General features: G+C 40.9%; 1 protein-coding gene across 1 annotated transcript in view; it reads left to right on the top strand.

Annotated features, from left to right (window-relative positions):
• Positions 1-1,308: 1,308 nt before the first annotated feature.
• The window catches only part of MORC1 (MORC family CW-type zinc finger 1), a 160,836-nt gene continuing 144,862 nt past the window's right edge, over positions 1,309-17,282 (top strand). Inside the window, exons 1-5 of the mRNA XM_052644965.1 lie at positions 1,309-1,472; positions 2,035-2,069; positions 8,977-9,045; positions 12,925-13,015; positions 13,667-13,775. Coding sequence (XP_052500925.1) covers positions 1,309-1,472; positions 2,035-2,069; positions 8,977-9,045; positions 12,925-13,015; positions 13,667-13,775 — 468 coding nt within the window. The remainder of the gene's footprint in view (positions 1,473-2,034; positions 2,070-8,976; positions 9,046-12,924; positions 13,016-13,666; positions 13,776-17,282) is intronic.

Here is a 17,282-nt window from a genome sequence, read left to right as displayed (position 1 = left end):
AAAGAAAGACTGACTGCAGACTCAGGGGAGTGGCAGAAATATGATCAATTGAGCAGTTCTTTGAGCAGCTCTTGTAATCTGGCAGCACCTTGACTAAGTCTAGCTTGCCTCGTGTTTGACTCATAGTGAAACTTTGTACAGTATTCGTAAAGAATAAGAGGAAGGAATTGTTCATAAAGTTTGAGAAGATGAAATGCCATGTAAAAAAAAAAGAAAAACAAAACTGAATCCCATGCTTTTTTCCCCCCTAAGATTATATGTAGCAACTTTGAGACCAACTCAATAGGATCAGGCATGTAGCAGATGCTCTCTTGGGACCAGCCTGTGTCTTCAGCTTTGCCATTCTCAGGGTTCTCCATGGCCAGCCTGAACTCCTCAACTTGTCTGTCTTCAGGGGATACTGGAGTTTGTCACCACTGCTTCAGTTCAGTTCAGTTCAGTTGCTCAGTCTTGTCCGACTTTGCAGCCCCATGAATCGCAGTATGCCAGGCCTCCCTGTCCATCACCAGCTCCCAGAATTTACTTAAACTCATGTCCATCGAGTCGGTGATGCCATCCAGCCATCTCATCCTCTGTCACCCCCTCCTCCACCTGCCCCCAATCTCTCCCAGCATCAGGATCTTTTCCAATGAGTCAACTCTTCGCATGAGGTGGCCAAAGTACTGGAGTTTCAGCTTTAGCATCAGTCCCTCCAGTGAATACCCAGGACTGATCTCCTTTAGAATGGACTGGATGGATCTCCTTGCAGTCCAAGGGACTCTCAAGAGTCTTCTCCAACACCACAGTTCTTATATGCCAGTAATTGACAACAAATAAAGCTATTTAGCAGACCTACTCAAGATACTCTGTCAATCTTATGAAGGTCTTCTTAAAGTCCCTGTGTTGCTGTAAGATGTTATTTCATATCCTTTTATTCAAGATTTTGATGGTTTCCTATACTTGTCTAAATTAGAGCTGGAAGGTATTAAAAGAATGTTGTGGAAAGAGTAGGGAAAACTATGATGGGACAGGAAGAAAATCCTTAGGGGACTCCTAATACAAAAGGTGTTCAGAGAGAAAGTACCTGGGTTTAAGTATAAAGCTTATTATGAATGTCTTAACATGCTATAAAGGTGAATCACTTTTCTTTGTCTTACCCCATGGAATTTCTCTATGAAGAAACTGTTTCTATGAAAAAAAATTTTAGTATAGTGGCGTTTATTGACCAATTAAAGTTTTTACTTTAAAAATTAATTTAAGAAAATACACAAATAGTATCTGTGAATTGTAGACAACTAAGAAAAAAACGAAGGCACTAGTAACCTCATCATGGGGGGCGGGGTGTATACAACTTACTTCTCTGTAAAAGGCCAGGTATTAAGTATTTTCACCTTTGAAGGCCACATGTCCTCTGTTGAAGCCATTCAAATGTACCATTACAGTGTGAAGGCAGACTGTAGGCAACATGGAAACAAATATGTAAATGACAAGATGTAAATGAGTGGTCATGATTGTGTCCCATTAACTTTATTCACAAAAAATAGTTATGGTCAAGATTTAGCCCATAGACCATAGATTGTCAGCCTCTGACCTAGAGAAAACCACTGTTAACATTTGATTTTTTTCCTTATAGATACACACATGTATATCATATATGTTCTTTTGAAATGTGATTATATGGTACACATAAGCAATATTTTTTATTCTAAAATATATGAAAATCTTTATATGACTTCTGGATTATTTTCCAACCACCTTTTTTAATGTTCATATCCATTTTCTTGAGCTTCTTGTGTAACTACCACTAAATTCTATCTCTTTTAAATTTCTGAGTTTTAGGCTTTGTAGCATTCTCAAATTATGAGTGATCATAAATCTTAGTCTACAAATGCAGGGAAGAATATTTTAGTAATTGTTTTTAAAGAAATTTAAGTGGGTTTCTCCATTGTTTGTTATCTGACGATAGATCATCTGTCACATGAGCAATTCAGATTAATGTAATTTTCAAAAACACAATATCAAGCTGAAGCAATAATATTTTTATGTTGTTTTCAGAGATGCAGGGGCTGCGAGACTTGATGTGTTTTCAGGTGAGCACATTTGCCTTTTTATTTTTTTCTTCTAATGGAAAGCCCTGTAGTTATTTTGATTTCCTTTTATTTCATGAAAATCAAACCACATTCTATAGATTATTAATGCAATCTAAGAGCTTCATGAATTCAGGGACCCTGTGGGGAGCCAGGTTGAGAACAGTACACTCTGAGTGAAATTGTTCACTTGTTAGGGGACTCATTTACAAAATTAGATCTTTCAGGGTTTTGTGAAAGCAGCAGAGGGATTTGGAGCAGTTTGTCTGCCACAGAAAAACTGTTTTATTTTAAAATGAATATTAACTTGATGGGTATTCATAATTAACTATATGTCATTTCCAACTTATAGTCTTAAAGTGCATAAGTGAATGTGCAGTATGAATGTTGGATGGCCACAGAATTCAAACCAAGCATGTTTTCTTTACTGACTTAATTTTCAGTCACCAAATATTTATTTCACTTACTGGGTTTTTTTTTTTTCTTTTTCTTTTTTTTTATTAGAACACTGAGGAAGTTAGGCTTGTGATCCAGTGCTGTAGTTAACGCGACCTGGAGAAACAGCTGTTGTGTTAAAGCTGATCCCCAATCCAGATCCTATCAGCTCTCCTGTAAATATTGGCTGTTGATCACAGGCCAGAGGATGTGGTTCATGATATAAATCCTTATCAGTAGTTAAAAAGCGACTCAGTTCAATTCACTTTTCTAAGTGTTTAAGATTTTGTGCTAGGTGGGTGCCTCTGGCCCATGAGGAAGAGGTTTTGGTTCTGGTTCATGGACATCTTGAAAGATTTGAGGAAACAAAGTAAATGCCACTCTTCTTCCCTTTCTACTCCTTGTGTTCTTAGAAGTTTGAGAAATAAAATAAGAGCGTTGGTCTTCATTGCTGATAAATTCTAGGTGGAGTGTGGAGCTCGGTGTGGGAGAGCGTCAGGCACTCGCCCTTATAGCAGCACCGTGCTCTCTGCAGGCACCTCACTCTCAGCGGGAACAGGAGAGATTTGAGTTGCACCTTCTCATAGGTTATTCTTCCCCAGATTACTAGTCAGATGAATGTGCTCATTGCTCCAAGAGAAGGTGATCAAGGGACAGAAAAGGGTGGGCCCCTTACCACTGCTGATTGAACTCCATTCTCCATAGGAGGAAATGTCAGCAGTGGAGAAAAAGTGACCTTCCATCCATATCTAATTATATAAGTGAAAATGGGATAAAGTGTCTCTTGCCTAGGAGAAACTCAAAGCATGGTAGGAACACAGAGAAAGAATGCCTCTTATTAAAGAGTCAGTGGTTGAAATATGGATATGATTTGTGTTAAGTAGTGTAGGAAGAGAAGAATTTTCCCATCTGAGGAATAATTGTGAGAAAAAGAATGGAGGTAGACTAGTTTGGAGACTCTTTCATTTATTCAATAACAACTTATTGAGTATCTATTACGAATGAGCCAAGCAGTTTTTCTGGGTGCTAGGGACAGAGCAAGGAGCACCATGTTTGATGAAGCCTGTGCATTCATGGAACATGCATCCTAATGAGGATAGCTAGGCAATAAAGAAGTGGACAAGTAAATAATATACCAGGCCATAATAAGTGCTAAAAAGAAAAACGACAGGGCAATAAGAGAACAGAGAGTGATGGGAAAGATGTACTGTTTTTCATGGGGTGATTAGGAAAAGTTAAGGTAAATAGGTAATAAGCTAGCCAAGACCTGAATGACAACAGGGGAGTGAGCCATATATATATATATATTTGGAGAAAAAACATCCAAGAGACAATGGGCTAGGTTGACTAGAGCTAAGACGTAGAGCCAAATGGATGAGCACCTTGGATATCATACTAAGGTTATTTTCTTTCTGTAGCCAGTGGACCATTCAGTAGTCTAGAGCAATGTCATGTGACAAATTAGAAATGTGCTCTTTTCTTTTTAAAGAAAGCTACTCCAGCAAGAGATTACAGGATGGTTTGTAGATGGTTTGCAGAAGTGTGAAAGGATAGGAGACAAGAGGGGCTGTGGAATGATCTACACAAGATTTCATGAGGAATCAAACAAAGGCAGTAGTCCTTACAGTGGAGAAGGAAGGAAGCATTCACGCTGAATTTCATTCAGAGCACACATATGATTGATAAAGTGTTGAAGGGTTGAGAAGAATTATCTGGAATCACAGAGTTCAACAAATGTGATCAAGTGATCAGAATTCACACAGTATGTTCTTTTCGGGGAGTACAGGACACCAGCAGGGCATGGCAGTCAGTATTCACTTCACCCCACTTTCTCTAGCACTTGGCATTATTACAAAAAATAAACAAGCATCTTTGCAGTTTGCGTTGAAAGGGGTACTTTTTTCTGTATTTAGGTTTTATGTGTTTTGTGAAAAACTGAACTTATGGTTTTATAATTTTAAATTACCTATTTATGTTATAAAACTTTTTATTGCTGCAAACCATAATATGGCTATCAACCTAGCAAATTGATTTTTCTTGAAAAAATGAAAAACGATAAACTAGGGCAAAGGCTTATGCACCAATAGCTAGAATTAATATCAGGGTGCAAAATTAAGCACTGGACTAGTTTTTAAATTATTTACTGAGGCATGTGAGTTACTTTCCAATCTTAAGTTTCCTTTAACTTTAGAGGCTATAAAATCGAAACTGAATATGTTCAGACATGGCTGTTTTAACTGTCTGTGTGTACTAGTTCTAGTAAACATGGATACGCATTCCATACATTTTTTAGTGCTTACCAAGTGCCAGGCTCTGGGCTAAGTGATGAGTATACACAGTGCCTCCTTTTAAGAAATCACCATCCTAATAAAGGATCTGTGGAAAATACAGTATGCAGTTTCACTTTTATGAGTAGAAGGCCCTTAGCTTTCATCTCTGAGTTATCTGAGTTCCAAAAAGTAGAAGAACCACTCGTCTGGAAGAGAAATGGATGCATCAACAGGTGTTTGAGTATACTTTGAAAAGTAGGAAACACAAGTTACAAGGAAAACATTCATTATGGCCACCTGATTATGTGGAAGGATTAGGAAGTCTTCCTAGAAGAAATAGTCTATGAACTAGAGACTGAAAGGAAAATAGGCCTGAGCCTGGAGAATCAAGCATGGAAAGTGTGAAGAAGCAAAATATATAGTTGCTTGAATCTAGAGAGAACGTAGGATGCTGAGAGTGTTGCAGAATGTTTGAGATGTTCGAGATTAAGCCCAAGGTGATTATCTGTATGGAAGTGGAAGAGTGCAATATGGGCAGGGAGAGGATGGCAAGAGATGAGCTTGGAGGGTGCATTAGGGTTCTTCAGAGGAACAGAACCATTGGTAGGTAGACGGAGATCTCTGCCAACCCCGTTCTCTCTCTGCCCTCTATATCTATCTATCTACCTATCTACCTACCTGTCTGTCTGTCTATCTCAGTCTCTCTCATTCTATCTGATAGACATATAGTAGAGAGAAAGGAAGAGGAGGAGGGGCATTATTTTAAGTAGTTGACTGACTTAATTATGGGAGCTGGCAGGTGTGAAATCTGCAGGGCAACTGGCAGGTTGGAAATCCAGGTGAGAGTTGATGTTGCAGTCTTGAGTTATAAATCTTTAGGCAGGCCAGCAGCCTGTACATTCAAGCAGGGTTTCTGTGCTACAGTCTTGAAGCAGGAAATCGATGCTTCTTTAGGAAACCTCAGTCTTTGCTTTTACAACCTGTAACCAACCAACTGGATGAGGCCAACCCACATTATAGAGGGTACCTGCTTTAGTTACAGTTAGCTGATTATAAATGTCAATTACATTCAGATACGTTCATAGCAACATCTAGTTGACCAAACAACTGACACCATAGCTTAACCAGGTTGACACATAAAATTAACCTTCTTAGAGAGGTAGGAGGGTCAGTTTATGAAAGACAGCTAGATTTGTTAACTGGTTTGGCTTTCATCCTGTGGGCAGTGGGAAGGCATGCAAGGGTTATAAGCAGTTCAGTTCAGTTCAGTTGCTCAGTCGTGTCTGACTCTTTGTGACCCCATGAACCACAGCACGCCAGGCCTCCCAGTCCATCACCAACTCCCAGAGTCCACCCAAACTCATGTCCATTGAGTCAGTGATGCCATCCAACCATCTCATCCTCTGTTATCCCCTTCCCCTCATGCCCTCAATCTTTCCCAGCATCAGGGTCTTTTCAAATGAGTCAGTTGTTTGCATCAGGTGGCCAAAGTATTGGAGTTTCAGCTTCCACATCAGTCCTACCAATGAACACCCAGGACTGATCTCCTTTAGGATGGACTGGTTGGACCTCCTTGCAGTCCAAGGGACTTATAAGCAGGAGAGCAGTGAAACACATGATTGGCTGCAGACTGGCTGAACTCTCTCATTTGAGAGAGCAAGGAGTAGAGGGGGTAGGGACTGCTGCTGGAATCCAGAAGAGAGATGGTGGTTTCCTGAACCAAGGCAGTATTGTGGGGATGGAGGAAGTGGTCAAATCTGAGAAACATGAGGAGGTGGAATTGAGAAGACATGTCTCTACATCAGGTAAGGAAGTGGAGAACTTGATCCTGAGACTTTGACTTAGGCAGCCAAAGCCTAATGGCAAAGTGATGCCATTTATTGAGCAGGAAGCACAAGAAGGAGGAGGTAGTCTGACAAGGGAGAAAGTGCTGTGGTTTGGTTTGGACATGCATACTTACCCAATGGCTCAGATGGTGAAGAATCTGCCTGTAATGCAGGAGACCTATGTTCGATCCCTGGGTCAGGAAGAAGATGCCCTGGAGGAGGGTATGACAACCCACTCAGAATTCTTGCCTAGGGACTCCCATGGGCAGAGGAGCCTGGCAGGCTGCAGTCCGTGGGGTCACAAAGAGTCAGACATGACTAAATGACTAAGAGCACGCGCACGCACACACACACACTCTTAACCGATAGTAGAAATCAATTTGAGATCCATAGTTTTAAGGGACTGAAGTAAACAAGGCCAAGCCTTAGAATGAGTACTAGGGGAGGGAATATTACATTTTGAGGTGGTGATTGTCTGTAAGCCCTCATTGGAATTTATAGAACAATTAAGCATTGTATGGGCTTCCAAGCTGGCTCAGTGGTAAGGACGCCACCTGCCAGGGCAGGTGATGCAGGTTGCATCCCTGGATCAGGAATATTCCTTGGAGAAGGAAATGGAAACCCACTCCAGTATTCATGCCTGGGAAATCCCGTGGATAGAGAAATGTGGCAGGCTCCTCTAGGGTTGCAAAGAGTCGGAAATCACTGAGCAACTGAGCATGCATATGTAACTCTTGGGAATTTTGAGTCTTTTCTATCATTCGCCAAAGAAATGCCCTGCTTTCTTAGATGAGAACTATATACCAAGAGCTGCAAAATCAGTTGTCACAACTGCATAGCCTGAAACTTGTGTCAGGTGGTTCTGAGTTCTGATAAACCTTAGGGTAATCAGGAGGAGCTTCTATTCCTAAACTCCATCCGAGACCAGTTAAACTATCTCCCGATGATTCACATATGCAGCCAAGGTTGAGAGCTACTGCATTGTGCAGAGAACTCAACTGGAGTTGAATAGAGAAGTATCAGCCTTAGTCAGGGGAGGGCTGAACAGAGCAAATTCGTAGAGTGTAGGAATATTCTGCCAGAGAAGTTGAGGTAAGCAGACCAGAAATCAGGTAGAGAGAAGAGCTGGAGAAATGAGATGGTTGGGGAGATCCAAAGGGAGTGTAATCAGGAAGTGAACTGGAGGAGAGGGGATTACAAGTGGACACATGGCTATAACATTATGAACCCAGAAAGCTCAGGTAAGATTTTTAGGTATTTATTTATAGATTATCTTGAACATTTAAAAAATGTAGATTAGAGGTAACCGTTGAACACAGAGTTGACTTAACTGGTGTGCTAGGAATGAATCTGTTAGGATGGAATCAGTAAGTCAGTGGCTGCCTGGAGATCGGGCGGGGATAACAGAGCGAGGAAGGGTCAGAAGGGAGAGACCTCAGGGGGCAGGAGGAGGCACCTGGGATTTATGTTCACTGCCTTGATGGGATGGTTCCACAGATATTTACCTGTGTCAGAATATGTCAGATTGTACATGTTAAATATGTGTAGCTTTTTTAATATGTAATCTATTTCTCAATAAAGTTGTTACTGAAAAAGAGAGGCTTGCTAGAATTCATATATCCAAATGTTGAAATTACTTTGAGAGCCAGATTACAAACTGTGCATTGAAATTAGTCTCCATTAGTTTTAGTTAAACCTTCACGATTTTTAAATAAGAGATTACATTATGTAATTGAATGATATCTCTTCATCATCAAAATTGATTCCAAATAACTTAGGTATTTTCAAAAATATTTACATTTTCAAGAGGTAAATATTTGCTGCCAGTAAGAAGCAGCCACAAATGGCTCTTACGGGAATTAGCTACCTGGAAGAGAGCCTGATGAGTTTAATGAGAATGACCTGGATTGACTTTAAAATTAGTGCTTTGGTGGAAGGGTGTCAGCATTGATCAATTTGATAGAGAGATCCTGGAGTCACATCCCTGGCTCCTTTTATTCCCTCCTCCAGGGAGAAAACACCTGAAGCTTAAAGGACCAGTCCGATTCCAAAACAGGGCATGTCATGCGGTCAGTTCAGGTCAGTCGCACAGTTGTATCCAACTATCTGCGACCCCATGGGCTGCAGCACTCATGCTGTATATGTATTTTATTGACATGTTTTAAGTCAGTTTAAAGCCTTTCTGTTGCATGATTGTTTTCCCGCTGCAGCTTCTCATGAAACTATAGCCCAGATGACTTTCTGAGCTTCTTCCTTGTGCCATAACTCTGTCACTCAGTGGCTGTATTTGGGGAGGACAAATAATTATGTGAGCAGCATGCCTTTCTGATGAACAAATTAAGCCCATTATTTATTAGTAATAACTGCTTTCCCTTACAGTGGATAATGAAGAACTGCAGGGTGGATTCATGTTGTGCTTCCTGGATGATGGATGTGGTATGAGCCCTGGTAAGTTAATTATTTAGATTCCTACCTGCGTGTTAGAACAAACAGTCTGAAAACCCATAAAATAAATAAGAAAAAATTGAGCTATCTATATAAAAACTGGTATGGAGCTATTAGGGAAAATAAACCCCAGACTTACTGTTGAGCTTTTTAGGCTTAAGTGTTCCCGCTGACAGAGTAAATTCATTGTAACCATCTGAAGCAAGACCAAAAGTGAAGGTAAATCAATGTTGCTGGAAAAATGACAGATATAAGGTACAGATTTCTTATAAGGAAAAGCATCTGGGAATGAATGAACCGAAGAGTAATTGGATGGGCTCGAGATGATCTACAGCACACCCTGCAGGTACCACTTGCAAGAGACCCGAGGCAGTTTCAAGTGGCTTTACACTGTTTAAAATTTTCTGCTTAACCTTGAGGTGTAGGGGTCACCTTTTCTTGTTTTTAGTGGTTTGTGTTTCTTCCCTGCGTGTTCAAAGGTTTAGTTGCTTCAATTGAATGCTTTCCCATCATAGTGAAAGCATCTGCCATGCACTGTATGATTTATCTTTGTATCTTCAAGGCTAGTAAAAGGCAGTACATAGTAGGTACAAATTACTGTTTGCTGTGGAATTGAGATATTATTCCTTTAGGGAAAGAATTTTCATGAATTGAGATACCTTATCCTTGAATTCTTCATTTTATTTTATTTACTTATTTTATTTTTGACTGTGCTGGGTCTTCGTTGCTGTGTGCAGGCTTCTAGTTGTGGCAAGTGGGGGCTGTGGTGTGCAGGCTTACTTATTGCGGTGGTTTTCTTGTTGCAAGGCACAGGCTCTAGGGTGTGCAGGCTCAGTATTTACGGCATCTGGGCATAGTTGCCCTGAAGCATGTGGAATCTTCCTGGACTAGGGATTGAATCCATGTTCCCTGATTTGGCAGAAAGATTCTTAACCACTAGACCACCAGGAAAGTCCTCCTAGAATTCTTATAACAGTTGTGTATATCCCACAAGCCAGATTTAACAAACGGTGAGGGAGTTCAAATAATATGGAAGTGTTCTGGTCAGTTCCACACCAGAGGAAAGAATGATCATCAGTGTGAATAGAAGCTCAGAATAAAAACTAAAGCAATTATATTCAAGTCTCTGAAGACCCCCTTGGTCTAAATAGTCAAAGACTATGTGTGATATATTCTAAGGCAATTCTTTAAAAAAGAAGCAACTCTTTTACATGGGTCCAAAAACAAAATAATCAAAACGCAGACAAGTGACAAATATTGAATCTTCAGAAGAAATCCCCACTTCAGTTGACACATAGAGTTGTATTTTGAGAAGGGTCACTAGTGTTGAGAGCAATTCTTTATTAACATTGGAACTCAAGTGTTAACTGAAAATAGAATCTATCTATCAGTTGTCCAAGCTGAGTTGGATCAGTCTCAACCTTTTGGAAGAGGTGATGTCCAAACTGTTTTCACTTCCAGCCTTGCCCCCTTACAGTGCATTCCTCACACAGCAATCCTGAGTCGACTTTTTTCTTTTAGTAGATCATAGTGATGCCCTTGGCAATGGCACCCCACTCCAGTACTCTTGCCTGGAAAATCCCATGGATGGAGGAGCCTGGTGGGCTACAGTCCATGGGGTCAATAAGAGTCAGACACGACTGAGCGACTTCACTTTCACTTTTTACTTTCATGCATTGGAGAAGGAAATGGCAACCCACTCCAGTGTTCTTGCCTGGAGAATCCCAGGGAGGGGGGAGCCTGATGGGCTGCCGTCTATGGGGTCGCACAGAGTCGGACACGACTGAAGCGACTTAGCAGCAGCAGCAGCAGCAGCGATGCCCTTGATTAAAGCGCTTAGTCGTTTCTCATTACTTTTGAATAAAACTCATACTCCCAACACTTTCAGTTTCTTGCATTACTTGGCCTCTGTCCACTTCTTTGACCTTTTCTCGTACCTTGCACTACCTTGCTTATAGCACCCCAGCCACACCTGGCTGGCCCTCCATCATTTAAATCTCAAGTCAGAGGACACCTTATGAAGGAGGCCTTTAAATCTCAAGTCAGAGGACACCTTATGAAGGAGACCTTTCCTGAACATTCTGTCTGCAAACTACATTTTTGTTAATTCCTTGTAACATTCTCCTCGTTTTGTTGCCTTCACTTAATACTCTCTGAAAGGATCTTGTTAGTCCATTTTTTTCTCATTCCATGACATAAAGTTATTGAGGACAGGGATCATATCTGTCCCATTCAGTGTTCTGTCCATGTGCTCAGAACTCTGGCCACCATACATGAGAGTCTGTTCAGTGTGTGATAAAAAACCATAGGATTTGGTCTTCTACAACTCTGGGTTATAATTCTAGGGGTACCATTTATCAGTGTGACCTTGGGAAGGTTACATAAACTTCTGAAACTTAAATTTCCTCATCTGTAACGTGTAGATAATATCTTCCTTGTAGGCTTGTTGTAAATATTAAATAGGTGGTGCAAATAAAGTATATGCTGTAGTCCCTGGCATATACTGAATTATCAATAAGGGGTAGCTAATACTATCATTATTGATACCCTCATCTAATAGTCAACCCTTAATAAGAGCATGTGATAAAATGTCCAGGTAGCTTCAGACAAATGGAGTGCTTTACACAACCTGCCACCGCACGATAGCATGTCTGCACCCAGCCTGACACAGGGTCCTTAGGACAGACCTGGGGCGTGTATCCAGGGTGTGTAGCCCAATTGGGAGAGCCATTTCTGTCTTTTCCTTTCCCTGGGAGCATGCCTTTTTCTTAGAGGTATGTATGTTTTGAAGTTAAGAGGATTCTTTTCCAGAATTCTAGAATGCCTGGAGAGATCAAGAGAATAACTCTCAAAGTCAGAAATAGATAGCCCGTCTTCCGCAGATAGCAACCTCACATGGGGCTGGATAAGGGCCAAAACCATGGAAAAATTACTAGTGGTACAAATAATTATAGCATCTTTAATATATTCTGTTCAGTTCAGTTCAGTCGCTCAGTCGTGTCCGACTCTTTGCGACCCCATGAATCACAGCACGCCAGGCCTCCCTGTCCATCACCAACTCTCGGAGTTCACTCAGACTCACGTCCATCGAGTCAGTGATGCCATCCAGCCATCCTCGGTTGTCCCCTTCTTCTCCTGCCCCTAATCCCTCCCAGCATCAGAGCCTTTTCCAATGAGTCAACTCTTCACATGAGGTGGCCAAAGTACTGGAGCTTCAGCTTCAGCATCATTCCTTCCAAAGAAATCCCAGGGCTGATCTTCAGAATGGACTGGTTGGATCTCCTTGCAGTCCAAGGGACTCTCAAGAGTCTTCTCCAACACCACAGTTCAAAAGCATCAATTCTTCAGTGCTCAGCCTTCTTCACAGTCCAACTCTCACATCCATACATGACTACTGGAAAAACCATAGCCTTGACTAGACAGACCTTAGTCAGCAAAGTAATGTCTCTGCTTTTGAATATGCTATCTAGGTTGGTCATAACTTTTCTTCCAAGGAGTAAGCATCTTTTAACTTCATGGCTGCAGTCACCTTAGCATTTATCAAATGGCATGTAGTATTTTCAAGGTTGACACATCATCTCATTTATTATTTTTATCTTTGTCAACAACTCTGTGATGTGTTAATAGCTCCCATTTAGGGTCAAGGAAATTAAGGCTCTACTTCCCAGGGTCACACAGCTAGGTCTCTCTGACCTCTTATCAGTACATTGCTCTTAAGATCCTGGTCAGAGATTATGGAGCCTGACAAGGATCATTTTCTCTGTGTTCATGCAAGAAGTATGGGTCTGCCCTAATATATATGTGACATCCTGACAACTGGACATCTGGCCAATGTGAAGACTGCTATGTCCTAACCACTTATATTGTCTTTGTCAACTGTAGAGGAAGCATCCGATATCATTTACTTTGGAACATCCAAGAAACGGTTATCAACCTTGAAGTTTATTGGGCAATATGGCAATGGCCTTAAAAGGTGAGGACTTCTTTCTTATAATGTGAGTATTATTGCTATTGATTATCAGAAATGATATTTGGTTAAGGGAAGTCTTACTGAGAATGATCCAAGTTTGAAAAACTTAAAAAAGGAATATAAACCCAAGAGTCCCACCTTGTTTTATAATTTCCATGCCCAAACTGACTTAAATCATTACAGCATTTTAAAATTTAATTCACAAATAGAGGATGAATCTCTTTTTCAGAGATTGGGGAAGTAACACCCGTGTACCGTAGAGCTTCATTGCATTTCTGTGCTTGTTTCTTAATGCATGTCTTTGCATTGGCGTTATATGTGTCCAGAGCTTACGTGATTAGTCTGCTCAATGAAAAGTGAGGACGTGAGGCCACGGCTACCTGTGTGGCACCTACCAGATGATCCTTCTTTGCTACAGCCCTGGACAGCACCTTATCTCAGCAGTCATATCTTAAGTGAGAATGTGTGGCTGGATTAGTTCAAACTCTGCTCTGTTTTGAGAAAACAAACAAACAAAATTATTTTTACACTCCCTTGGTTAAAAGTCAGCAAAACAGTGGAGTTATTTCAGTGAAAAGAACAATATTGTGCTCCCCTGTCCTTTCTCGCTAATGTTTGAGATATAAACCATTATATTCTTGATTTTTAATATAGTGGATCCATGAGGATTGGAAAAGACTTTATTCTTTTTACAAAGAAGGAAGAAACGATGACCTGTGTATTTTTTTCTCAGACATTCTGTGAAAGAGAAGGTCTGAGTGAGGTAAGCGTTAAGAGTTTCCTTTGGTTTCCATGGTAATAAAGTTATTTTAATTTACCATTTCAGGAGGTAAAGTCTATCATGGGTGCTTGCCTATTATGATTTAGAAATTTAGGAGTATATCTTGGAAATAGATAGAGAGTGCCTGGCCATTTTGGGGTCATTGGAGGCCTGTCCTATTGATCTTTTTTTGAATAGTTTTTCTAATCCTAGCCTGTTTTCAGAACATTATGTATTATCCATGTATACATATCTTCCAGAATAAGAGGCTCCCTTTGGCACTGTGAGATTTTTGGAAGAAGTCTGCAAAACATTTCTACCACCTATCCATAAATAGGGTATCACTTTTAAAGTAAATAGAATATTGGATTCAGAAGACTTGGAAAACAACATCTGAAGAAACTGAATGCAAAACAGATTTTAAAATGTTACTCTCTTGACCATAATTTTAACTCCCTTTTCTGACCCAGAGACATTTTATTAATTTGCAGCATTTGAGTTTTAGTATTATGAACATCAGTTATAATTCAGTATAACAAATACATGTTGAGTAACTGCTATCTGCCCAGCGCTGGATATACCCTGTGGAAGGTAGGAAACAAGAAGACCACCTGACTATCGGAGTGCTTTCAGTTTAGTCACAAAATGAAGCAGACATGTATGAACTGGATGAATAACAAAATGCAGGGATTTTAAAAGCATGCTGTTCAGTGAATGTGTATTCCTGCTATTAGTAAATTGTCACAAGCAGGATATGGATGAAGAGACTAGAGAGCCTTGAGTGAGAGTTTATGGGGAAAAGACCACTTGCATCTGGAAAGGCTGGAGTGGTGAGAAATGGCGCATGGCAAGTCTCAGACCTGAGATGACTGTGGGGTTTGGAGGATAGTATGGAAATATAGGATTGTCCAGCAGGAGCCCAGCATGCCTGCTGGCAGTGCTGGAGTCTGGCTAGTTAATAGGAGTAGTCTAGAAGCAACAGAGTGGAGAAGGCAATGGCACCCCACTCTAGTACTCTTGCCTGAGAAATCCCATGGATGGAGGAGCCTGGTGGGCTGCAGTCCATGAGGTCGCTAAGAGTTGGGACACGACTGAGCAACTTCACTTTCACTTTTCACTTTCATGCATTGGAGAAGGAAATGGCAACCCACTCCAGTGTTCTTGCCTGGAGAATCCCAGGGACGGGGGAGCCTGGTGGGCTGCCGTCTGTGGGGTTGCACAGAGTCGGACACGACTGAAGTGACTTGGCAGCAGCAGAAGCAACAGAGAGTAGCTGAGTGGGATTCTGACATGAGGAAAAGCAATACTTTAAGCATTTGTGTTGTACTTTATGTGTGTAAAGGACATGGGAAATTGGACCAAAGCTGCGATTATAGCTTTGCTAAAATGAGCCATTTCCTTTTTTCTTTTTTTAAAAAAGTAAAACCAGTGACCTTCTCATTTCCACTTATATAGTGGCAATGACTTTCAACAAGGTTCAGTTAAGTTGCTCAGTCGTGTCCGACTCTTTGCCACCCCATGGACTGCAGCACGCCAGGCTTCCCTATCCATCACCAACTCTTGGAGCTTGCTCAAACTCATGTCCATAGAGTGACACCATCCAACAATCCCAGCAATTCGTGCCCCTTCTCCTGCCTTCCATCTTTCCTAGCATCAGGGAAAGTTGCTGGGAATCTCATTTCTTTTCCAATGAGTCAGTTCTTCACATCATGTGGCCAAAGTATTGGAGTTACAGCTTCAGCATCAGTCCCTCCAATGAATACTTGGGATTGATTTCCTTTAGGATGGACTAGTTGGATCTCCTTGCAGTCCAAGGGACTCTCAAGAGTCTTCTCCAACACCACAGTTCAAAAGCATAAATTCCTTGGCACTCAGCTTTCTTTATAGTCCAACTGTCACATCCATACATGACTACTGGAAAAACCGTCACTTTGACTAGACAGACCTTTGTTGGCAAAGAAATGTCTCTGCTTTTTAATATGCTGTCTAGGTTGGTCATAACTTTTCTTCCAAGGAGCAAGCATCTTTTAATTTCATGGCTGCAGTCACCATTTTCAGTGATTTTGGAGCCCCCGAAATAAAATCTGTCACAGTTTCCACTGTTTCCCCATCTATTTGCCATGAAGTGATGGGACAAGATGCCATGATCTTAGTTTTCGGAATGTTGAGCTTGAAGCCAACTTCTTCACTCTCTTCTTTCACTTTCATTAAGAGGCTCTTTAGTTCTTCTTAGCTTTCTGCCATAGGGTGGTGTCATCTGCATATCTGAGATAATTGATATTTCTCCCGGCATTCTTGATTCCAGCCTGTGCTTGATCCAACCTGGCATTTCTCATGATGTACTGTGCATATAAGTAAATAAGCAGGGTGACAATATACAGCAGCTAACAATGTTAGCTAACTATTTTGATATTTTCCTGCAAATCTCTGTGTAACATGCTTGTATTGTTACTTCTTGATTTGATTTTGGTATTATCTGTTAAGCTCCCACTATAAAAGATGAGGATTTATCTATTACTTTTTCTTTGCTCCTATCACACATCTACACCCTTCCAATTCTCCACCTTCAATATAACTCGATTTTAATTTTGGTTGTGTCAATATTCAGTATTTTTATTATGAGACTATATAAGCACTATACTGTACACAATTATATCACATCATAAGCTATTTTTCCTTTTCCTGCAGAACTTTTTATTTTAATTAACAGTTAATAATTGTTCGCTTAGTGCCCTGTGTACTTATCATTGTCACTGAATATTGGCTTGGTTTTATGTGTCTTTTTCACTGTGTTAATCCCAGTGGGCAAGCTAGCCTCCTGCCGGACAATTTCACCTGCTGTGTTGTCAGTTCCGCTTTCCTGAAGGACTCTGCTCTGCAGTCTTCTCAAATGCGGCCCCTCACGCTCCTGCTATCCGTGGCTGGTGTTCAGCTGCCATCCTGGGATCTGCCCCTGCCGTCGTCCTAGCGGTTCTCTTCACCTCTCTGGTTCCAGATCATCTTCCCTAGCTTTCTGCCTCTTCTTGGTGTAACACATCCTCCATTAGCTTTCTCAGCAAGGGTGTCTAAGAGGTAAAACATGCTGAGACTTCACATGCATGAAAATGTTTTTCTCCCAAACACTTAATGATAGTTTGTCTTGATGTTTCTTTCTTCAAATGAATTTTCTTTCATGATTTTGAAGGCATTGCTCCATTATCATATGATTTCTGGTGAGAAGTCTGAAGCCGTTTTCATTCCTGGGTCTTCTGTGTGACCCATTCTTCTCCCCACCCACTCTGTTTTCTGAGGGTCTTTCTCCCCAGTGTTCTGATTTCAGTGTTTTGCCTTTGGGTGGGTTTATTTATACCCATTGTGCTGGGTGTTTGTTGAATGCTTCAGTCTGAAAACTCATGTTCTTTAATTCTGTGCTATTTTCCTATAGTATTTGATGATTTTCTTCCATCTGTATTATCTTTTCTCTCATTTTACAACGTTTGTTCTTAGCTTGTGGATGTCTGAAGATGGTTT

The sequence above is a fragment of the Budorcas taxicolor genome, chromosome 1, assembly GCF_023091745.1.
Source record: "Budorcas taxicolor isolate Tak-1 chromosome 1, Takin1.1, whole genome shotgun sequence".
NCBI classification, from domain to species: domain Eukaryota; kingdom Metazoa; phylum Chordata; class Mammalia; order Artiodactyla; family Bovidae; genus Budorcas; species Budorcas taxicolor.
The sequence above is the reverse complement of the archived record's forward strand: the minus strand, read 5'-3'. Positions and strand labels throughout refer to the sequence as shown.